General features: G+C 37.1%; 1 protein-coding gene across 1 annotated transcript in view; it reads left to right on the forward strand.

Annotated features, from left to right (window-relative positions):
- CLOCK (clock circadian regulator) overlaps positions 1-25,799 on the forward strand; it is a 128,241-nt gene extending 102,442 nt beyond the window's left edge. Inside the window, exons 16-26 of the mRNA XM_060148140.1 lie at positions 205-352; positions 919-994; positions 10,056-10,197; positions 11,962-12,062; positions 12,597-12,686; positions 15,647-15,799; positions 16,627-16,836; positions 17,564-17,769; positions 21,794-22,058; positions 24,718-24,882; positions 25,609-25,799. Coding sequence (XP_060004123.1) covers positions 205-352; positions 919-994; positions 10,056-10,197; positions 11,962-12,062; positions 12,597-12,686; positions 15,647-15,799; positions 16,627-16,836; positions 17,564-17,769; positions 21,794-22,058; positions 24,718-24,882; positions 25,609-25,611 — 1,559 coding nt within the window. The 3' untranslated portion in view covers positions 25,612-25,799. The remainder of the gene's footprint in view (positions 1-204; positions 353-918; positions 995-10,055; positions 10,198-11,961; positions 12,063-12,596; positions 12,687-15,646; positions 15,800-16,626; positions 16,837-17,563; positions 17,770-21,793; positions 22,059-24,717; positions 24,883-25,608) is intronic.
- Positions 25,800-25,918: the final 119 nt, after the last annotated feature.

Genomic DNA, 25,918 nt, shown 5'->3' on the forward strand with positions numbered 1-25,918 from the left:
AGATCAGCAATAACTGGCTGTAAATTGGGCACTGTGGAAGGTATGCTAATTGCTATCTCTACAGAATAGCATTTTCTTATAATTGATGTACTATATGTTATTGAAAAGCCAGAAGAAGAATTATATATATAGATATAAATGTGGGTGATACCTTTGGCTAAAAATCTAATAATATGAATCAAAACATATTTCTTTTCTTCTTAGTAATGCAATACGGGAAAGGCAAATCATGTTACTATAGGTTCCTGACCAAAGGACAACAGTGGATTTGGCTTCAAACTCATTATTATATCACTTATCATCAGTGGAATTCAAGACCAGAGTTCATTGTTTGTACTCACACCGTAGTAAGGTAATAATTCCTTTTACAGAATTTCTGAATATAGAAACATCCATAATGATTCTGGAATGTAATTTTATGTATAACTTATTAATGAAGTACAAAGTGATTTTTTCACCATTTTTGATATATATTTCAATTTATTATTACATTTACTTATAGGCATTATATAGAAAGAAATACAGTACAGATATGTAGAAATATATAATTCTTGACATAAATTTTATGGTTTAGAGCAGATGTTGTAACTGTCTTTTATATACCACAGTCAGTCATGTGAAAGGAGAACTGGAGTAGATAAAGCATACTCTTCCCTTACTTAATTCCTCTTAATTTAAGTTCTGTGTGGTTATGGATCCTTTACAGTAGCACATAAAACTTTTGAGATATGTAGAAAAATGGAATTTGAACTAAGATATACACTGTATGTATATGTTTTAGGTTTCTGTGGTGCATAGAAAATAGTCTGGAATTTGTGATGAACAAGTAAGACACATAACAAACACTGAATGGTTGCACCTCTGCAGTATTTTAAATGAATGATCAAACACTGAAATTCTATTTTTTACCATTTATAGTTATGCAGAAGTTAGGGCTGAAAGACGACGAGAACTTGGCATTGAAGAGTCTCTTCCAGAGACAGCTGCTGACAAAGTATGTTATCCTACAGTTTTTTTTAATTATTTTTATTTCTTCCCAGTGAAAGACAAGACTCAACAAATACTTCATTTCCTTACTCGTGACAGGGTTATAACTATGCTTTACTATTTATTTTTATATTAAATTTAATGTCTTACAACCTTGTGTGCTTCTAAAAAAGATTTGAAGGGCTGCTATTTAGTGACAACTGTATGAGAGACATGTATGATCTCAGATTTAAACTAACATTTGTTACAGTGTGCTAGGCTCTGGCTAGGTTTTTATATAAATTACAAAATGTCATTTATTTCTCAGACATCCTTATCTGAGTAGGTGATATCCCCACTTTGAAAATATTAAAACTGAGCTTAAAGACTCATGCCTGGCAAGTTACAGTCAGATTTTGAACGCTGGTTTCTCTTTTCATTGTATCAGGTAGGAGTGTAGTATATTAGCTACCTATTGCTGTGTAACACAACTTAATGATGTAAAATAACACACGTATATTATCTGATAGTTTCTGTGAGTCAGGAATCCAGACACAGTTTAGTTGGGCCCTCTGCTTCAGAATTGGTCATGAGGCACAACGTTTCAGCCCAGGGTCTCTCACAAGTCTGTAATCATGGCGTCACTGGGGGCCACAGTCATCTCAAGGTTCAACCCTGGCAGAATCTGTTTCCAAGCTCACTTAGTGGTTGTTGGAAGGATTGGGTTCCTAATGGGCAGTTAGACTGAGGGCCTTGGTGCCTTGCTGGCTGATGGCCAGAGGCAATCCTCAGCTCCTTTCCAGGTGGCCCTTTCTATCAGAACAAGTATGCAAGAAGATCTAGGGAGAGAAAAATCCAGCAAGATTAAAGTCAGTCTTTTGTAACCTAATCACAGAAGTGATATCCCATCACTTCTGTCTGTTCTGTTCATTAGAAGTAAGCCACTAGGTCCAGCCTACAGTAAAGGGGAGGGATTATACAAGGTTATGAATACCTGAAGGTAGGAATCATTATGAGCCATATCAGAAGTTGCCTACAACAAGTATTTTTGACCTGTAGAAAAATAAGTGGAATGAAAAGGTCAAGAATGTATATTAAAAAATGAGTTAAAATAGGCAGCATGCCAGGGGACAGAATGGGAGGATGTCATTCAGTCATTCAACAAACTTTATTAAGTACCTTCCATGCACAGTGAAGAAAACCATCAACGAAATGAAAAGGAAATCTACCGAATGGGAGAAGATATTTGCAGATGATATATCCAATAAGGGGTTAATATCCGAAATATATAGAGAACTCATAGGACTCAGTAACAAAAAAGAAGTCTGATTAAAAAATGGGCAGACAACCTGAATAGACATTTTCCCACCAGACACGTGAAAAGATGCTCAACACCTTTCTAATCATCAGGGAAATGCAAGTCAAAACCACAATAAGGTATCACCTCCTACCTGTCAAAATGGCTGTTATCAAAAACACAACAAACAACAAGTGCTGGCGAGGATGTGCAGAAAAGAGAGCCCTCATGCACTGTTGGTGAGATTGTAAGTTGGTGTAGCCACTGTGGAAAACAGTATGGAGGTTCTTCAAAAAATTAAAAATAGGACGACCTATCAGTTTCACTTCTGAGTATTTACCTGGAGAAAACAAAAACAGTCGAAAAGATTTATGCACCCATGTTCATGGCAGGATTAATTACAATAACCAAGATACAGAAGCAACCTAAGTAAAAATGTGGTACATATATACAGTGGAATACTTTGCAGCTGTAAAAAAACGAAATCTTGCTATTTGCAGCAATATGGATGGATCTTGAGGGCATTATGCTAAGTGAAATAAGTGAGAGAAAGACAACTGATCTCACTTATACATAGAATTTAAAAAACAAAACAAATGAACAAACTAAACAGACCCATAGATACAGAGAACAAACTGGTGGTTTCCAGAGTGGGGCGGGGGGGGGTGTGGGCTGGGGCAAAACAGGTGAATGGGATTAAGAGGTATAGACTTCCAGTTGTAAAATAAGTAAGTCACGTAGGAATATGGTTAATAAAACTGTAATAGCTTTGTATGGGGACAGATGGGTACCAGACTTACCATGATATTCATATTTAAATGTTGAATCGCTATGTTGTACACCTGAAACTAACAATATTGTGCGTCAGCCATACTTCAGTTAAAAAAGAAGAGTGCCGGGCTTCCCTGGTGGCGCAGTGGTTGAGAGTCCGCCTGCCGATGCAGGGGACACGGGTTTGTGCCCCGGTCCGGGAAAATCCCTCATGCCGCGGAGCGGCTGGGCCCGTGAGCCATGGAAGCTGAGCCTGCGCGTCCGGAGCCTGTGCTCCGCAACGGGAGAGGCCACAACAGTGAGAGGCCCGCGTACCGCAAAAACAAAAACAAACAACAAAAAAGAAGAGTGCCTTCACTGTGCCAGGAAGTACTGGACATCGCTCTAGCTGCTGAGAGTATGGCTGCTGCTCTCATGGGTCCCATATGAAAGAATTTTTCCAAAGAGGCTCTGTCTGCTTAGGGGAGGAAAATCCAGCATGTTTTTAGTGAAGGAAATTTTCTGAGGAAAGTGCTTAAATCTAGAGTTCCTTGAAATAAGGACTATCATAGAAACCAAAGTAATACATATAGAGATTGTTCTCTTTACTTCTTTTTTTCCCCTCATGTCCATGTCCAATCCTAGGAAATTCAGCTAGCCCTACTTACAAAATATACTCCAACGATGTCTACTTTCTCCCCACATTAATGTTACCACCATGATCCTCCTGAGTTTAGGGAAGAGGTCCACTTGAGATATATTTTTCAGAAATGTCCATGTGTGGATGGTTTTAGTCAGGAATCTAAACATGATCACCACGGGAATGAGTGTAGAGAGAAGATGACCAGGCACTAAGCACTGGGGCACTCAACGTTAAGACGTGAAGGGGTCAAGGAAGAACCAATCACAGGAGACCAAGGAGAAATACCCACTGAAGTAGGAATAATACCAGGAAGCTAAGTTGTCCTAAAAGCCAAGAAAAGAAAGCGAGCGTGTCAGTGAGGAGTGAACAGTCAGCTTTGTCAGGTTCTGCTGAAATAAGTTAAATTAGATGAGTACTGAGAATTGAGCATTCAGTTCAATAACATGTATTCATTGATCAGTAAGAACAGACCAGGTGGAATAGTAATATGAGGGAAAGCTTGATTAGAGTGGGTTTAGAAGAGAATTTTCTGAGACAAGGGGAATTAGAGATGGTAAGTAGGGAAGGGTTTTACTACAAAGAGGAGAGAGATCTGGCAATAATAGGAAGCACTGGGCTAAGAAGAAGCTTTTGCTTTTTAAGGTGGGAGAAATAATAGCATATTTGTATACGGACAAGAATGGTCTGAAGGAGAGAGAAAAATTGGTGATAGGAGAGAGAGCGGTAGAAATGCTAGAGCAGTGTTCTTGAGTAGGTGAAAGAAGATGGGATCTAGTGGACAAGTGAATGGATTAGGCTTAGCTAGATAGAAGAGCAGATGATTTCAGCTACAGAAGGGGTTGGGAAACTATGGCCGTTCGGCTTGATCTGGCCCTCTGCCTTGGTTTGTAACACCCACAAGCTACAGATACGTTTTTTACATGTTTTTAAGTGATTGAAAAAAAAATAATGTTTTGTGACACACAAAGATTATATCATCAGATTTCACAGCCACACTCAGTCGTACATTGCATATGGCTGCTTTTGTACTACAACAGTTGAATTGTTGTGATAGAGACTATGTGGCCCACAAAGCCTAAAATATTGACTCTCTGACCCTTACAGAAAAGTGTGCTGATCCCTGAATTACAGTAACATGAAGAAGGGTAGAATATGTGAGTATGTATGCTGGTAGGAAGGTTGATACAGTAGTGGAGCTGTGGCATTTCTCTACAGTGAAATAGGAAGTGGAGTTTGGGGTTTGGAAAGAGGGAAAAGTGTTGAATAGTTTTCTAGGAGAGTGAGAAAGTGAATGGGCAAGGGAATTTTAGTCTGTTTGGCAGGCAGGATTAAGGGCTCATTGAGGGTCTTGGTCATTTATTTAAAGAGAGAACAACGGTTAGCATGTGTGTTTCTTCAGCCATGTTCAGCTGTGCAGGAACAGATGTGGAATAGGTTAATAATTGGGTTTCACCAGCACTGGTATTTTCCTAAGGGAGTATGGTGAAGGGAGATACGGGCAAGGGAGTTGATGATACATTCAAGGGTGTGTTTGTGATGATTAACCATGATTTTAAGCTGGTTAAAGAGGGAAGAGAAAACAAGAGTGATTATGAAAATGTGGTAGAATTGATGTATTTTAGGTTCCACTGAAGGATTATTGGAGTTGGGATACTAAAGGGAATGAGGAAGAAACAGGGGGAAAGGTGGTTAAAGAGTAGGATGTTTGAAACTGAGGTTATGGGATGCTTATTTTTATTGATTATGACAAGGTCTAGGGTTTAACTATAAGAATAAGTGACTGAGGACAAGTGGATGTCAAGGTCTTCATCAAGGAATAGAGAAGTCATGGTGTCAAATATGTGAATGTTGGTAACCTAGGAATTAAGAATCAGTGAGGGCAACATCTAACATCATACTCAGCAGGAGAAAAACTGAAAGCATTTCCTCTAAGATCAGGAACAAGACAAGGATGTCCACTCTCACTACTTTTATTCAACATAGTTTTGGAAGTCCTAGCCACGGCAGTCAGAGAAGAAAAAGAAATAAAAGGAATCCAAATTGTAAAAGAAGAAGTAAAACTGTCACTGTTTGCAAATGACATGATTCTATACATAGCAAATCCTAAAGATGCTCCCAGAAAACTACTAGAGCTCATCAATGAATTCGGTAAAGTTGCAGGATACAAAATTAATACACGGAAATCTGTTGCATTTCTATACACTAACAACGAAAGACCAGAAAGATAAATTAAGGAAACAATTCCATTTACCATCGCATCAAAAAGAATAAAATACCTAGAAATAGACCTACCTAAGGAGGCAAAAGACCTGTGCTCTGAAAACTATAAGATGCTGAAGAAAGAAATTGAAGATGACACCAATGGATGGGAAGATATACCATGTTCTTGGATTGGAAGAATTGATATTGTCAAAATGACTGTACTACCCAAGGCAATCTACATATTGCAATGCAATCCCTATCAAATTACCAATGGCATTTTTTGCAGATCTAGAACAAAATATCTTAAAATTTGTATGGAAACACAAAAAACCCCAAATAGCCAAAGCAATCTTTTTTTTAATTAGTTAATTTATTTATTTATTTATTTATTTATGGCTGCGTCAGGTCTTCGTTGCTGTGCGTGGGCTTTCTCTAGTTGCGGTGAGCCGGGGCTACTCTTCGTTGCTGTGTGCAGGCTTCTCATTGTGGTGGCTTCTTTTGTTGCGGAGCACGGTCTCTAGGTGCTCAGGCTTCAGTAGTTGTGGCGTGCGGGCTCAGTAGTTGCGGCTCGGAGGCTCTAGAGCACAGGCTCAATAGTTGTGGCACACGGGCTTAGTAGCTCCATGGCATGTGGGCTCTTCCCGGACCAGGGCTCGAACCCATGTGTCCTGCATTGGCAGGCAGATTCTTAACCACTGAGCCACCAGAGAAGCCCCAAAGCAATCTTGAGATGAAAAATGGAGCTGGAAGAATCAGTCTCCCTGGCTTCAGACTATACTATAAAGCTACAGTCATCAAAACAGTAAGGTACTGGCACAAAAACAGACTTACAGATCAGTGGAACAGGATAGAAAGCCCAGAAATAAACCCACACACCTATGATCAATTAATCTATGACAAAGAAGGCAAGAATATACAATGGAGAAAAGACAGTTTCTTTAATAAATGGTGCTGGGAAAACTGGACAGCCACATGTAAAAGAATGAAATTAGAACATTCTCTAAGAACATACACAAAAATAAACTCAAAATGGATTAAAAACCTAAATGTAAGACTGGATACCGTAAGACTCTTAGAGGAAAACATAGGCAGAACACTCTTTGACATCAATCACAGCAATATCTTTGGATCCACCTTCTAGAGTAATGAAAATAAAAATAAACAAATGGAACCTAATTAAACATAAAAGCTTTTGCACAGCAAACAAAACCATAAACAAAACGAAAAGGCAACCCACAGAATGGGAGAAAATATTTGCAAATGATGCAACCAACAAGGGATTAATCTCCAAAATATATAAATAGCTCATGCAGCTCAATACCAAAAAACAAACAAACAGCTCAACCAAAAAAATGGGCAGAAGATCTAAATAGACATTTCTCCAAAGAAGACATGCGGATGGCCAATAGGCACATGAAAAGATGCTCAACATCGCTACTTATTAGAGAAATGCAAATCAAAACTACAGTGAGGTATCACCTCACATGGGTCAGAATGGCCATCATCAAAAAGTCTACAAACGATAAATGCTGGAGTGAGTATGGAGAAAAGGGAACCCTCCTACACTTTTGGTGGGAATGTAAGCTGGTACAGCCACTATGGAGAACAGTATGGAGGTTCCTTAAAAAACTAAAAATAGAATTACCATATAATCCACCAATCCCACTCCTGGGCATATATATGGAGAAAACCATAATTCGAAAAGATACATGCACCACAATGTTCATTGCAGTGCTATTTACAATAGCCAGGACATGGAACCAACCTAAATGTCCATCAACAGAAGAATGGATAAAGAAGATGTGGTATGTATACATAATGGAATATTAGCCATAAAAAATAACTAAATAATGCCATTTACAGCAACATGGATGGACCTAGAGATTATCATACTGAATGAAGTAAGTCAGACAGAGAAAGACAAATATGATATCTCTCATATGTGGAATCTAAAAAATGATACAAATGAACTTATTTACAAAACAGAAGCAGACTCTCAGAGAACGGACTTGTGGTTACCAAAGGGGAAAGGTGGATGGGAGGGGTAAATTAGGATGCTGAGGTTAACATATGCAGACTACTATGTATAAAATAGATATTCAACAAGGACCTACTTCCCTCCATTCTAATGAGGAGGAAAGAGAAGATGGTTATGTTCATATACGTGGTATGTTAATAGGTAGAGTTACATATTTGGTGGTGGCAAGTATTCTCATCGATATAAGACAAAGCTATCAGTTGAGAGAGGGAGAAAGAAGCTTAGGAACAATGGGAAAGATATGGAGTAATTGTGAAGAGTAGGAAGATGAGCCCACTAGAAAACTTAATGTTTCTGCTTAGTGTTGAGTATCTTTTTTAGGTTGGCGGTCATTTTAGGTTGACTATAATTGTCTCCAAAGGAACAAGTGATCTGAAAGGCTAGGTAGGACAGGGATGGTTTAAAGTTAGATTTTAATTTGTGCTCTTAGAGGTGCTAGAGTATCTGGTAATGACAAGGAGTAGAGATTGAACGCGGTAGAGTAGAGGAAAAAGTTTCTTGGAGACGAGGAGTTCCTAAAAAGCTGAGAGGCCAGGACAGGATATTAGATGAATCACCAATATGGATATTGAATTCTGGAGAAAGGTCAGAGTTGGTGTGAAGAAGATTTTGAGCAGTCAAATGCGGAGTTCCAAAGATGCTTTTAGTGCCTTGTCTGTAAACTTAAGTGTCATCTTAATTCTGTTGGGTTTTTTTTTTCACTTTTTCTTTTTTCTGATGTGAAATATATGTAACAAAATTTACCATCTTAACCTATTTTAAGTATATAGTTGAGTGGCATTAAGTACATTCACACTGTTGTGCAAGCATCGCCACCATCCATCACCAAAACTTTTTCATCTTTCCAAACTGAAACTCCATACCCATTAAACAGTAACTCCCCATTCCCTCCTCCCTCCAGCCCCTGGCAGCCACCAATCTACTTCTGACTCTGTGAATTTGATTCCTATAGGTACCTCATGTAAGTGGAATCATACAGTATTTGTCTATATGTGACTGGCTTATTTCACTTGGCATAATGTCCTGAAGGTTCATCCATATTGTAGCGTGTGTCAGCATTTCCTTTTAAAGGCTGAGTAATATTCCATTGTATGTATATACCACATTATGTTTATTCATTCATCCATCAATGGACACTTGAGTTGCATCCATCTTTTGGCTATTGTGACTAATGCTGCTTGAACATGGCTGTACAAATATGTGTTTGAGTACCTGCTTTCAATTCTTTTGAGGATATACCCAGAAATGAAGTTTCTGGATCATATGGTAATTCTATATTTAATTTTTTCAGGAGCTGTTATTACGGTTTTCCATAGTAGCTGCACTGTTTTATTTTATACATTCTGTCAGCACTGCACAAGGGTTCCAGTTTCTTCATATCCTCACCAACACTGGTTATTTTCTGTTTTTTTTAATAATAGCCATCTTGATTGAAGTGGTATTTCTTGGTTTTGATTTGCATTTCCCTAATGATTAGTGATATTAAGCATCTTTTCATGTGTTTGCTGCTTATATATCTTCTTTGGAGAAATGTCTCTGCAAGAGTTGCCCATTTTTTAACTGGATTTTTTGTGGCAGGTATTTTTGGGTTTTGTTTTTTGGTTTTTTTGTTTGTTTGTTTTTGGTTTTTTTTTTTGCTGTTGAGTGGTAGGAGCTCTTTATATATTCTGGGTATTAATTCCTTATCAAATAAATGACTTACAAATGTTTTCTCCCATTCCATGGTGCTTTTCCACTTTGTTTATAGTGTCCTTTGATACACTTCTGTTGCCTGTGCTTTTAGTGTCATATCCAAGAAATCATTGCCCAATCGAATGTTATGAAGCTTTTCCCTTTTTTTTTCCTAAAAGTTTTATAGTTTTAGTTCTCAACGTTTAGATCTTTGATCCGCTTTGAGTTAACTTTTATATATGGTATAAGGTAAGAGTCCAGCTTCATTCCTTTGCATCTGTTGTTTCTTTAAATAGAGAATGAAACCAAAACTTTCTGGCTATTAAAATTTTTTTTTCCATTTCTTGACCTAATATTACACAGGTACACTTCCCTTGTTATGGGGTAAAAACTGATTTTGGGGAGGAGGAATTAGCAAGAAGTATTGCTAATTTGGGAACTCTGAACTGAACCACAAGAAAACATTTATTTTACTCTTGTCTCCTTAGAGCCAAGATTCTGGGTCTGATAATCGTATAAATACAGTCAGTCTCAAGGAAGCATTGGAAAGGTTTGATCACAGCCCAACTCCTTCTGCTTCCTCCCGGAGTTCAAGAAAATCATCTCATACTGCAGTCTCAGACCCTTCCTGTGAGTACCCTAGCTTGAAAGCAGACTTCCTTTAAAGAGAGTCCTTCTAAATTGTTTATGTTGCCGGTATCAGCATTTTTCATCGACTGCCACTTTCAAATGATAAGTGTTTACATTTCTGAAATACACTAGCCTTTTCAGTGAGCAAGAGGCACATTGCTCACATCTAGCAAAGAGTTAAATGTATAAAGTAGCCTATAAAATATGTAGGTAGTAATATTGGTCTTGTTATTTTTTAATCATCCCTCAAAAAGAAAGCAAAACTATTACAGTAATTCCTTTTTTATTGGTAGAGCCAGTAAGTAGTGTTCTTTGAGTTCGCTTTTTGAAAGTGCTTTGTATCTTGTCTTTATGAAGACTTACATAATTGTCATTAAATTAATGTCCTTCTTAATTTTTTAAAAAGAGTCTAGCACCTTTGTTTCTCAGAGTATTAAAACTATATATAATGAAAAAGGGGGTTGTCTGAACTACTCAACATGGTGGGTAGAACATCAAAAGAGGTTAAATATAGAAATTTCTGAGATCATAGAAAAAAAATTTTTCCCTATTATAGCTATTTCTTCCTTTTAAAAAACAAATTATTTTACTGTGGTAAGAACACCTAAAATGAGATCTACCCTCTTAAATTTTTAAGTGTACAGTACATTATTGTTGACTGTAGGTATGACGTTGTACTGCAGATCTAGAGCTTATTCATTGTGCTTATCTGAAACTTTATGCCCATTAATTAATAATTCCCCATTCCCTGCCTCCTGGCCATTGGCAGTCACCATTGTGCTCTTTGATTCAATGAATTTGCCTATTTCAGATACCTCATATAATGGAGTCATGCAGTACTTGTCTTTTTCTGTCACTGGCTTATTTCACTTAGCATAATGGCCTCAAGCTTCATCCAAGTCACAAGTTGCAGAATGTCTTTCCTTTTCCAGGTTGAATAGTAGTATTTCACTGTATGTATACACCACATTTTGTTAATCCATTCATCTGTCAATAGACATTTAGATTGTTTCCATACCTTGGCTATTATGAATAGTGCTGCAGTGAACGTTGGAATGCTAGTATCTCTTTGAGATGCTGATCTCAATTCTTTTGCATAAATACCCAAAAGTGGGATTTTTAGATCATATATGGTAGTTCTAATTTTAATTTTTTTGAGAAGCATCCATACTGTTTCTACGGTGTCTGCAACATTTCCCATCCCCACCAACGGTGTGCAAGGGTTCCAGTTTCTCCACGTTCTTACCAACACTTGTCTTCAGATTTTGTTTTTTGAACAGTTTATAAGCTGTTTTTTTTTTAATTGAAGTATAGTTGATTTACAGTGTGATATTTTTGATAATAGCCATCCTGACAGGTAGAGGTGATATCTCATTGTGGTTTTGATTTGCATTTCCCTGATTAGTGACGTTGAATATTATTTCATATATCGGCTGGCCATCTCTATGTCTTTTTTGGATAAATATCTGTGCAAGTCCTTAGGCCATTTTTTAATTGAGTTATTGGTTTTTTTTACTATTGAGTTATAGGAGTAGTAACCATTTTTATATTTGAAGTTTTCCTATTTCAGATATTTTCTTTGTCCTTAAAAAAGAAGTGATTAAAAGGAATCATCTTGTTGTCATAGACTTCACTTTTATTGAATAATTTAGAAAAATAACTCAAAAACCACTTTTATTCACTGAAATGCGTTTTGAGATTGATCTTTGAAAATTATATTTTATAAAGTACTAATGCTATTCTGTTTTTGTTGACCAACCTTAGCTACACCTACAAAGATCCCAACGGATACTAGCACTCCTCCCAGACAGCATTTACCAGCTCATGAAAAGATGGCACAAAGGAGGTCATCATTTAGTAGTCAGGTAAACTCTACAGGTAGTATTCTTCTGAATAAAGATTTATTAAAGGGGAAAAAAACATCATCTAAATCTTCAGAAATTCATTTATTTATTATCCCTTTCTATGAAATTCAAAATAGTTGTTTATACATTACACTTACTCAAGATCATTATTTTTCTGTGGAGTAGTTGTCAAACATACCAGTCCTTTTGATTATTTTTCAGGTAAACTGTTAGATTTTTTTTTTCAGTTATGGAAGACTGATAATTTAGAGCCGTTTTATATCTAATTTCAAATACCAATCACTTTCAGTAAAGTCCAGCCAGCTTTTATTGGGAGCCCATGCAAGGTAATGTGGCAGGTGCCTTGAAAGACAAAAAGATAAATAGGGAATAGGCATTTCCAGTTTAGAGGGGGAAGACATGCCTATACTCAGCTAAAAAAGTATGAGGCTAATTGTAATTCAGTTATAAAGATGCCATGGTGATATTTCTGGTGGAAGTACTCATTTATGGGAATGATTGTCACCCCAGTGTTATTGTCTATTTTGCTTCTAGTCCATAAATTCCCAGTCTGTTGGTCAGTCATTAACACAGCCAGTGATGTCTCAAGCTGCAAATTTACCAGTTCCACAAGGCATGTCCCAGGTATTTCTGTTTGTTTCAGTTAAGTATTTTAAAATTATAAATTGTTTTTAAGCTACTAGAGATTTTTAAAAGTACATACTTACAGGGCAGTAAATCTCAGCTGTGGGCATTTAGAATATCTGGGGATTTTTTTGATTGTCAATGATATTGGGGTACCACTGGCCCTTTAGTCAGCAAGGACCAGGGGTGCTAATTGTCTTTTAGGGTGTGTGACAGTTTTGCACAACAAAAAACTATCCTGTTTAACCCCTATTGAGAAACAGTATAGACAGAAAGATATTAAAGATGAAATGTAGCTGTTCATTTTGTTCTTCTTATGGATAGTGGAAGAATTGAGTAATTTTATTCATATATTCATCCATTTGTTTATATACAGGACATTTATTGAGTTCCTTGTATTATCAGATATTGCAGGTGCTGGCAGTAAATATATCTGTACTAAGAGACTTTATTACATCTAGAGGGAAGGACAGTTAACTACAATACAATGTACTATAGTCTATGCTCAGGGTCTGAAGTCTTGATATGTGAGCACATTAGATGGACCCTTAATGCAGCCTGAGGAAGTGAAACAGAACTTCCTGGAAGAATTGTTACTTGGACTGAGTCCCAGAGGAGGCTTAAATACAAAAACTAGCAAGACAAAGGAGAGGTATTGCAAAAGTGACACTTTTGATTATAACTTCGCAACTTGTAATTTATGACTGCACTCATTCAGTACCTCAGACACGTTAAAAATACTACTAAGTTGTGCTAAAAATAATCCAAAAGTTTCTGTTCTGTTTGGTGTTAAAGATATCTTAACAGTATCTTAATTTCAAATAATGATAGTTAGCAATAGGTAAAAACAATGTTTTTCTAAAAATACCCTTATCATATGTGGTTATTTAAATTATATATATATATATATATAACTATAGCTATTATATATTATGACACTTGTACAAATATATTGGCAGTGCTATAAATTACCTAAATGTCATAATCTTGACTTTTAGCAACATATAATTGTGTAAGGTATTTATAACAGCACTGTATTATTAAATAGTATCTGGAGTTGCAGTAGTTTTTATCAGCACTGAGTCCTCAAAAGCTTTTTATTCTGAAGGGTAACAGAATTTTTATGTAAATATTTGACATATTTTCAATATTATTAGTTCATTAATCTCAAGATACTGAATAAGCATTTCTTAACATTGTAAAGGAATATTTTCATGAAATAAATAGTATCGACTATGTCAAAAATGTTAATAAGTATTCGAATCTCGTATTTCACTCAGTGATAAAGCCAAGCACTCTGCCTCTTAGTTCTGTGATTTTATTTCCCATTATTCTGCTTTCTGTGTTTATTTTTATTTTCGTATTTGTATTTAATAGAAATCCTTTAAGTGGTGACAATGTAATGTTTACCTAAAGGTATAAATAACTTTAGTTAGGATAAAATATATTTGTATGACATAAATATAAAATTTCAAATAATGAAAAATTAAGGCATGAGGGTATTAAACTTGTAATGTTTTCTCACACCTAGTGTAATCTAATGTATGATTTGATCTGGTATTGTCAACTTCAGAAGTCAGAGTTGTATACTTTGAAAAGTAATATTCAGTGTTCTCAATACAAACTTTTGAAGATAGAGTAAAAAAGCTTTTGGGGGGCATTTCTCACTTTTACATGAATTGTAGGAGACTATTTTAAGATTAAGACAGATTTCCAATACAGTGAAATTCTTTCTGCTCTTACACTGTATCCTGTGCAGAATATTCCTGGAATTAAGTAAACGAGCTTAAGTGTTGAATCAACAAATGTGACTAAGTTTCAAGCAGTAGTAAATAGAAGCTGCCTGTAACTCAGGTGAAACAGAGAAATAAGTAAGATTGAAAACCTTATTTACTCTGTAGGTAGAATATCTATGCTTCCATTCATGTATGCATGCATTCATTTATAATCGCTTAGTCTTTAAAAGCCTAGGTTTTGTACTTGTCTGAGAACAATTTCATGGTTGGTTATCTGTCAGACTTTTACAACTTTCTAATGTCAGATTTTTATAACTTTCTAATGCACAAAGAGGACAGTCTAGGGATGACAGTTTGATGTGAACAACTCTAGGTGCAGGCTACTTTTTCAGTTGTTAAAGAGTAGAAATGAAGTTCAGTGGTAGTGCCGCAATAGGAACCTAGGTCTTCTAAAGCCAGTGTTATTAATTCATCTTGTAATCAGTCAAGATCTAGTCAGAAGCTAGACCAGAAATTTGAACAGGGGTAGTATAACAAATTACTGGTAACAGGGATTAACCACTGAAAGCAGTTAAGAGAATTCAAAAGAATACAGGGAAAACAGGTGTAGAGAGCAGCCACTAAATGTAAGTGAAAGGGAGAGTAGCCAAGGGGGAGCAACTTGGAAGACCCCCTCGACGCTCCTGAACTCCTGCTCTTCCAGGCCAGGCTGAGACTCAGATCCCATTAGGCAGGTGTGGTTGTAGCCACTGGATGGTCCACACATTCACGGAGGTGCCACAGACTAGGGCTGGAGAGCAAGAAGCCACTTGCTGGGGTACCAGTAACATTTGCTGGGGAGCTGCCCACTAGGATGCCAGGGAGACCTGCAGGAAAGCCACCTGCTGGAGCGCTGATGACACTCACTAGGATGCTACCCATTGGCATAAAAACAAGAAGGAAAAGCACCAGAACCAGAAAGATAGGCACCTCACTTTGCAGTATCCCTCCAGCATCGTCACTGACAGGACTGCTTGTGCCTGCTGACTACGGAGATACATTTGTAGGGTCCAGCTCCAGTATCACAAAGCCGAGCACAGACAGGTGAATTAGGAGTTGAGAGGCGATACTTTCATAACTGGCGTAACATTCTTAGCTCATGATGTACTGCTTGTGTTTCACATTTTACAGTTATGAGAAGTGATTGTAAACTATGTTACACTTTTTCTGTCCACAATACTTAAGTTTCAGTTCTCAGCTCAGTTAGGAGCCATGCAGCATCTGAAAGACCAGTTGGAGCAACGGACTCGGATGATAGAGGCAAACATTCATCGGCAACAAGAAGAACTAAGAAAAATTCAAGAGCAGCTTCAAATGGTCCATGGTCAAGGGCTTCAGGTAAGTTATTACATTTGAATTCAAGCAAAGCATGCTATTTGCATTTTGGCTTCTTAGGAAATTGACTTTTCTTAATTAAAAGTGAGATGCAAAAGATACATTTCCTCAGTTTAGTTCAATAAATACTCATTGGTTATTTACTCAATAGGATTGTATTAACAGTCTCTAAAGATGATTCATTCCTAAGAGTGTTTCCATCAGCGTCTTTGTTTCTCCAGATTAGAGTCATCTTTTAGCAGGCTAATGTTTAGTAAGCTTTAAACCCATAACATCAAAATACTTTACATGTAGGTACAGAATTTATGACTCAATCATCAGTCATTTTTTAAAAAACATACTAGTAGGTGGGATTCAAATTAGTCTCATTTGGTCAACCAACAAGGCCACTCTAAAGTTATGTCTATCCAAGGAGACTAGGACTTTGGTCAAAGGAAACTTTAAGTGAAGGCTACTTCTGTCTTATGCCGTGAATTATAAATGGTAAGTGATGCAGAGCTGCCAGTCCACAGACCTTTGAGTAGCTCTGAGTTAGGGTAACGCTAGCTGATATAATAATCCCCAACATGTAAAAATGTCAAACAAGTGGAGGTTTTGAAATTTATAACGCTTTTTCTGACAATTAGAAACGTGATAGGGTTAGGGTGACTGGAAGAATGAAAATGAGTATCATGTTTTATTCAGCAATTATTTTTTGCTCAGTGTTCATTCAGAATGACTTAGTCTTCTTGTTACTTGCGTTTTAAACTTAATTTTTAGCTGTTTTTTTTTAATGCTCTCATTCTTTTTAACTTAGAAAGATCATTTCAATGTAATCTTTATTTTTAAAGATGTTTTTACAACAGTCAACCCCTGGATTGAATTTTGGTTCTGTTCAACTTTCTTCTGGAAATTCATCTAATATCCAGCAGCTTGCACCTATAAATATGCAAAGCCAGGTTGTTCAGACTAACCAAATTCAAAGTGGAATGAATACTGGACACATTGGCACAACTCAGCACATGATACAACAGCAGACTTTACAAAGTACATCAAGTCAGGTAACGTTATCGAGTACAGTGGGCTGTGGAGTGTTCAGTGATTGAAATGTATGGTGTTGCTAAAACAAGAATAAAGCTTCATCTTGAACATTACCATATTTAAAACTTTACTAGTAATAGAAACTATAGTATTGAGAGTGATAATTAAAATATTTTGAGCAAAATTGTTCTTAATTGTTGAACATTGAATGCTTTCAGTATTTTGACATTTAAAAATTTTGCAGTTTGCTTAAAATGAACATACGGACTAGTTCTGTGTGTTAACAAAAAAAAGACTTTGACTTGCAAGTGTCTGACTAGGACATATGTTACTATAGGTGAAGACTGTATTGTTAGGGCAGTGATGGCTTAATCAACATTCTAGGAAATTTTGGTAATTGGTGTGCATCTGTGATTATAAATCTCAAGACTTCAAATGAAATATATAAAAATGTGTAATGTCAGTCACCTACTTTGGGTGTTTGAAGAAATTCTTCATGTATATTTCATATCATCCCTGTTAAGATCATGCTCCTTTTCAAAAGTCATAGCTTACCTTCCAGCAAGATACTGAAGGCTAATTCATTCTCAATGACTACAAGTTATTCCTTGATTTCTCCCAGAGTAATATGTTCTGCCACTTCTTTTTCTGTCATGTCAGCTATTGTTAGAATGATGAGTAATAGAATCATACTTCCTGAATAAATTTTTTTCAGATAATCTATCTGTAAAATCTTCTCTTTCCTAGCAGAATCAACAGAATGTACTGAGCGGGCACAGTCAGCAAACATCTCCTCCCAGTCAGACACAGAGCACTCTTACAGCCCCACTGTACAACACTATGGTGATTTCTCAGCCGACGGCCGGAAGCATGGTCCAGATTCCATCTAGTATGCCACAGAACAGTTCCCAGAGTGCTGCAGTAACTACATTCACTCAGGACAGACAGATAAGGTAGTGGTCATATTTCGTTAGTCATTTCAAAGATGTAAATTGTTTGATTAAAAAGCAATACTTTGCGGCTTCCCTGGTGGCGCAGTGGTTGAGAGTCCGCCTGCCAATGCAGGGGACACGGGTTCGTGCCCCGGTCCGGGAAGATCCCACATGCTGCGAAGCGGCTGGGCCCGTGAGCCATGGCCGCTGAGCCTGTGCGTCCGGAGCCTGTGCTCCACAATGGGAGAGGCCCGCGTACCACAAAAAACAACAACAACAACACTTTGATCTTTAAAAACGTGATTTTAATTTGTTGCTAACTCTTGAATTTGAAATAAAAACACAGAATGTATCCATTGTTTACGGACTTTATAATAAAAGAGTAACAACAAGTTTTGTTTTGTTCAGAAATGTGCTAATAAATATTGTAGAATCCAAATTCTACAGCACACTGTTACACAAGTTTTATAATAGGGTTTGTCTATATCACTATAAAACTTTTATCATTTCAGTACAGATGCTGGTGTGTTGTCAGTGTAGTAACAGTGGTTAGGGTGTTTGCTACCATAGTTTATATGTGTTATGGAGTAAGAGTAGCTCACCTTTCTTGATTTGTGTTAAGTACTGTACTACATGCTCAAAATATATTATCTCATTTAATTTTTATTTTTTAAAAAGGGTCTTTTATTTCCCAGGTAAGAATAAAGTGAGTTTTTAATAATTTGGTCAAGGGTCTATAGCTGTTAGGGAGTGAAGAAGGGTATCTGAATTCAAGCCTGGGTGTCTGATTTCAAAGCTCATGTGCTTTAACATATACTATGCTAAAGTTCTGTGGGCGCTTCTAGAAAAACCGCCATCTGTGACTTATTTTAGTCATCCAGATTGCTGACTTAGAAACAAATATTATGAAGAAATACCCTTTTCGAATATTAGGAAGGAGTCTTTCAACAACTATAGGATTTCTAGTCTTAATGATATTTTAAATACATTTTATTTTTTACTAATTTTAGTACAATATAAGTAGGCTGCTGCTTTTATAATAAAACCTTGCTGTTGTATTAGACTGTGTAATAGATTTTATTAAAGTCCTATTAATAATTTCCAGAGAGTAAAGAAGCTTCAGGATTGCAGAAGCAGTAAGAGCAGAGAGAAACTCATTTCTTCTCTTTGGAATTCAGTTCCTTCAAGTTAAAAAGTCCAGCTTTCAGCTTTGACTTCTGAAAGGAAGTATTATGAATATGCTCCACAGAAATACAGAGGACTAGATTTAAAGCCCGAGGGAAAATCCATTAACGTAGAATGTTGACATGCATTTGGGAGGACACAATTTAGCAATTGTTTGTAGACAACTGTTTTTTGAAGGGGGAAAAACATACTTCAGCAGACATTTGAGTGCCTACTTAGATGAGTATGGCGCATTCTTTATCCCAGGACAAAGATCAGACTAGTCAAAGCCATAGAAAGGTAAATAATCAGTATTGTTTGATGTGATAAATCCTTACTAGGTCTTTAGAAAGGAGGAAGTGAGCAGTGTTATGGGTTGAGGCAAGCAGATGAAGAGAGGAGTGTGGTCAGGGAAAGCTTCAGGGAGGAGATACTTGACCTGAGTCTTAAAGAGCTTGGCTTTGGATAAGCATGTGGCAGGGAGTCCAGGAGGGTGTTCTAGGCAAAGGTAGGAGTGTATACAAAGCCACAGAAGTTAAGCCAAAGTAGATTGCAGACTCTTTTAGTGCCAGAGAGGGATGAGGTAGTCTCATAGTTTACCAGTGGGCAGTTGGACAATTCAGATACGAATTACTTTTTAGATTACAGAGAAATTAGTGCTTAGCATTTCTATGATTAAGCCACTTTGTAATGTTATTTGTTTCTTTGTGCTTGCTTTATAGGTAAATTTTTTACTATATATGTTTTTGCATTAAATAATGCGTTTGGTCCTGAAGTATATAATATACAGTATTTTACTTTTAAGATTTGGAATGGATTCAGAATAGATTTATTTTGTCTTATGGAGCATATAAAGTATGTATATGTGCTAAGTTTAATCGTAGTTATGTGCTTTGAACAGTTTGTAATTGCAGCTGTGTCATGCTAAATCGACGGTAGAGTCATGTCTCAATTTCCTCACCATGATGACCAGTGTTGGAAACTAACTTCATCTCACAGAAAAGGCAGATAGAAATAATATTGTTCCCTGAAGAGGCATCGTTTTTTGTTGTTGTCCTTTTATTAAAGACTGTGGAAGAAGGAAGGTGGGTGGGAGGGAATATTAGTGAATTGTAACACGGTGGGTACTCTGCTCCTTGATAAATTTATAAATTGAGTGTATTTTTATGTACTGTTAGGATGTCATTTAGTTTTGAATTATGTTTATAAGATACAGCTTGCAATGTAAACATCTGTAAACCTAGAGAGTTTTTTAAAAATTCCCTTATGACTGCTTTATTTTGATTAGTTTATTTTCATTAGCAAAATCATGTGTCACATATACCTACCTCCCAAGTACCTAGTAATTTTATAAAAAGAAAAAAGTTGATATTTTTAACAGGTTAAATTTTTTCTTATTGTGGTAGAATATACATAACATAATACTTACTGTGTTAACCATTTTCACACGTACAGTTCATTGACATGAGTGCATTCGCGCCATTGTGACAATCACTACCTTCAGTCGCCAGAATATTTTCTTCTTCCCAAACTGAAAATCTGTATCCATCAGACGGTAACTCCTCACTTCTCGTCCCCCTAGCTCCTGGGAACCACCATTCTACTTTCTAAGCACATAAGCCTGTGACTTTGACTACTCTAGATACCGCATATAAATGGAATCACATAATATATGTCTTTTCTAACTGGCTCATTTCACTTGGCATGATGTCCTCCAGGTTCATCCATGTTATAATATGTGTCAGCGTTTCCTTCCTTTTTAAGGCTAAATAATATTCCATTGTAATGTATATATCACATTTTCTTGATCCATTCATCTACTGATGGACACTTGGGTTGTATCCATCTCTTGACTGTTTTGAATAGCTGCTATGAACATGGGTGTACAAGTATTTATTTGAGTCCCTGTTTTCAGTTCAGAATTGGAATTGCTGGATCATATGGTAGTTACATTTTTAATATATTTGAAAAAACACCATACTGTTTTCCATAGTGGATGAACCACTTTACATTCCCACCAACAGTGCACAAAGGTTCCAATTTCTCCACACCCTTGTCAACACTTTGTTTGATAGTAGCCATCCTAATGGATATGAAGTGGTATCTCCTAGTGGTTTTGATGTGCATTTCCCTAATGATTAGTGATGTTGAACCTCTTTTCAGTGCTTATTGACCATTTGTATATCATCTTTGAAGAAATATCTATTCAAGACTCTTGGCCATTTTTTAATCAGAGTGTGTGTTTGTTGCTACGTTGTAGGATTGCTTTATATTTTCTAGTTATTAACCCCTTATTAGATGTATGATTTGCAAATATTTTCTCCCGCTCTGTGGAGTGCCCTTTCACTGTGTTGATAGTGTCCTTTGAAACATAAACATTTTTAATTTTGTTGTACAGTTTATCTATTTTTTCTTTTGTTGTCTGTGCTTTTAGTGTCATATCCAAGAAATTATTGCCCGATCCAGTGTCATGAAACTTTCCCCCTATGTTTTGTTCCAAGAGTTTCATGGTTTCAACATTTATGTTTAGGTCTTTAATCAATTTTGAGTTAATTTTTATATATGACGTAAAGGTCAAATTTCATTCTTTTGCATGTGGATATCGGAAAAAAGTTTTGTATTTTTGTTTGGGTTCACTTCATTTTGCTCTACACACTTTTGTTTCACTGATATCCCAAAGGGGATCTTTAAAAACATGAAACAAAATTGGAACGTACAGCTTTTAGTATGGCAGTATTAAAAGGGGATTATCTTAGAGTTATACCCTATCAGTTCATTGGCAATATCATGGGTATTATCTTAGAGAAATGTTCAGCCCACCACCTTTCATAATGTATACCTTGTACTTCTGACTCCCTTTCCCGTTCTTTCCTCCTAACAGATTTTCTCAAGGTCAGCAGCTTGTGACCAAGTTAGTAACTGCTCCTGTAGCCTGCGGGGCGGTCGTGGTGCCCAGCGCTATGCTCATGGGTCAGGTGGTGACTGCCTACCCTACCTTTGCTCCACAACCACCGCAGTCACAGACACTGCCGGTCCCACAGCAGCAGCAGCAGCAGCAGCAGCAGAGTTCCCAGGAACAGCAACTCCCTGCAGTGCAGCAGCCGCCGCAGGCGCAGCTGGCTCAACCGCCGCAGCAGTTTTTACAGGTAATTCTCCCCATGCGGACGCTGTCCCAGACCTGTTTACTTTTATGGAGTGAAATTAGGGATTAAAGGAACATTTTAAAAATGATCTGAGAAGTCCATAAAGGCTCATTGTACGACTTAAATTTATATAAAGACAGAAAGCTTATCCCACTTGGCTATTTTTTCTTCTCTTGTTCTGTCTTTGGAAAACCTTTAACCTTGCCGTGGAGATACCCCACTGTCTGAACTGCTGGATAGAGTAAGTGGCTGCTTCTTGCCCATATCAAGGTACTTTACATAGAGCTCTCTCTGGCTAGAGTTTCTGGAATTCAAGCAAAGGCACCTTTCTCTGTTCTCTTGTTTTCCTAGTGGCCCATCAAGCTGTACTCTCTACAGGGCAGAGGTGTTGAAAGGGACTTTTTAAAAAAATTAGTTTAGGCATTATCTTAAATTATTTTATTGGATTAAATTTTATAGTGACTTTTTGGTAATATATTAACATCAGAGGAGATATACTGTGGAGGCATAGCCTGCGCTGAGATTGAGTCACTGCTGTACCACATACTGTGTGAACTTTGGAGGTTACTCAACTTGCTAAAATTCAGTTTCCTCATCTGTAATATGGAGGTGCTAGTAGTTAATATCTCATGGGTAAAAGAAGCATGCAAATCACTGAGTATGGTAGAAGGCACATAACTAGCTTGATTTTATGACCACTGTCTTGATAAATGTATTAATAGACACTCAGATTAACCAAAATGCAGACACAGATCTCATGTGGGTATATCAGACAGAATCTACTTATCTAAAGGGTGCAGAACAAGGTCACCTAGATCGGGATCCTCAGCAAAGAAATCAGCAGGACAAATTTCTGGACCTCAGTACCCTCATTGGGGGTACACAGTAGCAGACTATGACATCTGGAAATCCAGCTTTTTCCTTACTGGTCTAAAAGGCCAGCGATTTTGAATGTAGGCTAAGCCTAGATTTGTGCTGGATACCATTCCATGTATGCCAGGTACATATCATCAGTTTTAAAGTTATACAGCATATGGTATGATTAGAAGATTCAGTGTTATACTGTATACTCAGACATAAATACAGTGTTAATTTATCGCCATTGGTGTTCTGGTACAAATATAATTCTGAACTTGGTGATGTGCTAAACTAAAAGAGGTTAGTTGCCTAAATATCTCCGAGAATCATACAACCCCTTAGACCTTAAGCCTACAGTGCAGCCATTAATGACTGGGTTAGCTATTGTTACAAATTAATTAATGACAAGAATTTATAATAAGTTATAAACTATTCTCTAGGGGAAATGTATTCAATGAAAATTAAGCAAAAGCTTAGAAAGGGAGAAGACTTGCCTTAAGAGCTCAGTTTTCTCTCAGGGAACGAGGGCTCTTAAAAGAATGAACATTCTCTTCCACTTTTAAAAAAACATTCCAAAGACATGGAACCACTAAAGAAATAAGATAGGCAATACCCTTTAGAAATACACTCATATGCAGATAGAAATACACAATTTGTCTTTTCTGGTTATATAACACCTAGTTCCAAAGTGTACCTCTGTTGTAACCCTGTAAGGCTCATAAATATCCTGAGTTCTTTTCTTACAAAAGCTGTTCCTAATAACAGAGGGAAAAAGAAAATGTCTCCAGGTCCTTAGCAAAGCTTAATGGCCGTAAAGTTTCAAAGATCTGTCCTTTTGTGTGCGTGTGCAGGTGTCCTTCACATACATTTGCAGAAATCACCCATCACAGTTCCAGTTTAAAATTATGCACCCTGCGTCAAGATGTATTGTCAGTAGTGAGGAAAGACTTTCACTTTCTTTTGGCTAGTTTCCTTTATATCTCTAGAAGGAGCAATTAGGCAAAAGAAACTGAAGTTCATGGACTTGACATTTGCCCAAGGCCACACAGCTAATAAATAGCAGAGCAAAACTCACAGCCAGGGCTTCAGACTTCAGATTGCCCGCTCGCTTTTTGTTTTGCTTTTTCTTTGTTACATCATACTGCTACCTATAGGACATAAGTCTCTGACTTTGCCTGCCCTCATTTTTGTGGTACTTTTAAATAATAATAATGTTAATATTTAATCTTCACAGAAACCCATTGTGGGAGGTACTGTGATTCTCCTTATTTTGTAAATGAAGAAACTGAGGCCCAGAGATGTAAATAGCTTGACCAAGTTACACATCGGGTAAAATGGGGCAGCCAGAGTTTGAACCCAGGCAGTGCACCTCAGGGCCCATGCTCTTGGCCACTGAACTGCTGCTCTCACCAATCAAAAAGCCTGTGCAGAAGGTGTTGTCTGTTTGACCTCAGAATGTTCATGTTTCATATGCTCTTAGCGATGCTTAAATTGTATCATCTGTTTAAAATGTGGTCTTTAGGACATATAAAGTGAAAGAATATGCGTGGTTTGCCTCAGGGCATAGATTGCTTTCTGTACCGTAAAACCTCTAGCTCAGTTTCCTTTTAAAAAATGAAATTCTGTTATACTTTCAGGAAGAGGGAAATCCTCATTAGCGTTTTCCAAAATATTATTTTTAAATGAGAAAGCAAAACTTATGTACAGATTTTGTTCCTGCGGAGAGTGGAAAAGTTGAGTAAATCTTAATGTAGACAGTATAGTGCGGGTAAAGCAGTGTTGCATAATCCATTTGTTTTTTTAGACTTCTAGATTGCTCCACGGGAACCCTTCAACTCAGCTTATCCTCTCTGCTGCATTTCCACTACAGCAGAGCACTTTCCCTCAGTCACATCACCAGCAACACCAGTCTCAGCAACAGCAGCAACTGAATCGGCGCAGGACTGACACTTTGACTGATCCTTCCAAGGTTCAACCACAGTAGCACACACGCTTCCTTTCTGCCCTCAAGGGAGGAAGGGGGTGGCCCATAAAAGAGTTGCTCGGATGATCTGAGGATAGCATGAAAAGTTCCAGTGGTTTCATGAGATGCAGTATTGAGTGTTCTAGTTCCTGGAATTAGTTAGCAGAGAAAATGCTGCCTCGTGCTGCGGATGTGCATTAAATACCAGCCAGCAGGAGATGATCACAGGGCCATAGCCAATCCTGACAGTGTTTTACTTGCCCAGATATTTTTTGATGGAAAAAGAGTATATTGCCAAATGTTAAGAAACTCAGCTATGAAACATGACCTCCAGTGAATAAGAAAGGCACTAACAATGTTAGTAACTTTGAGTGGTTCTGTGCCTGTTTTCAAGTGTTACAGAGGATACACCACTGCCATGTCAGGGGTTTGCTTACAATGATGCCATGAAGACAGTCCAGTAGACTCAGTAGGCCCCCTTCCCCAACCCCTCTCCCTTTTCGGATAATGATGGAATAGTAATTAATTTCAGAATGTTGTATGAGTTTAAATTCTCTATGTACAGACGCTGTAAAAATAATATTATGTATATGTCTGGATAAAAGGAGAGAAAGCAAAACATTTTGTATGCTGCATGAAAGCATTATCTCATTTAGGTATGAGTAGTTTCCTTAGATTCTGACACCATGTGCAAACTAATACATCCTCTTCTCTCTTTTGTTTACCATACAGTAGTGTTCTCTTCAGTTTCCGGGGCACAAGTCTTTTTATGTTCATACTTTGGCTGTGATGTCACAGTTTGTTCAGTGAGGTATGATGTGCTGCTGGGAATGGATTTTTTTTTTCAGGTTAAATTATTTGAAACAGGATTTTCAAGTTACTCAGAAATATCCCTCATTTCATTATTTTTCAATTATGTTTGAAAATAGGATTTGCACTGCTTTATTTTAAGATGGTTGGGAGTTTTGATCACATATTTTGATCTAGTTCATAGTTGGAAATAGTTGTGTTAATGGTTTTTAACAAGCCTGAAAGTAATTTC

Source organism: Lagenorhynchus albirostris, chromosome 4 (genome assembly GCF_949774975.1).
Source record: "Lagenorhynchus albirostris chromosome 4, mLagAlb1.1, whole genome shotgun sequence".
Lineage (NCBI taxonomy): Eukaryota > Metazoa > Chordata > Mammalia > Artiodactyla > Delphinidae > Lagenorhynchus > Lagenorhynchus albirostris.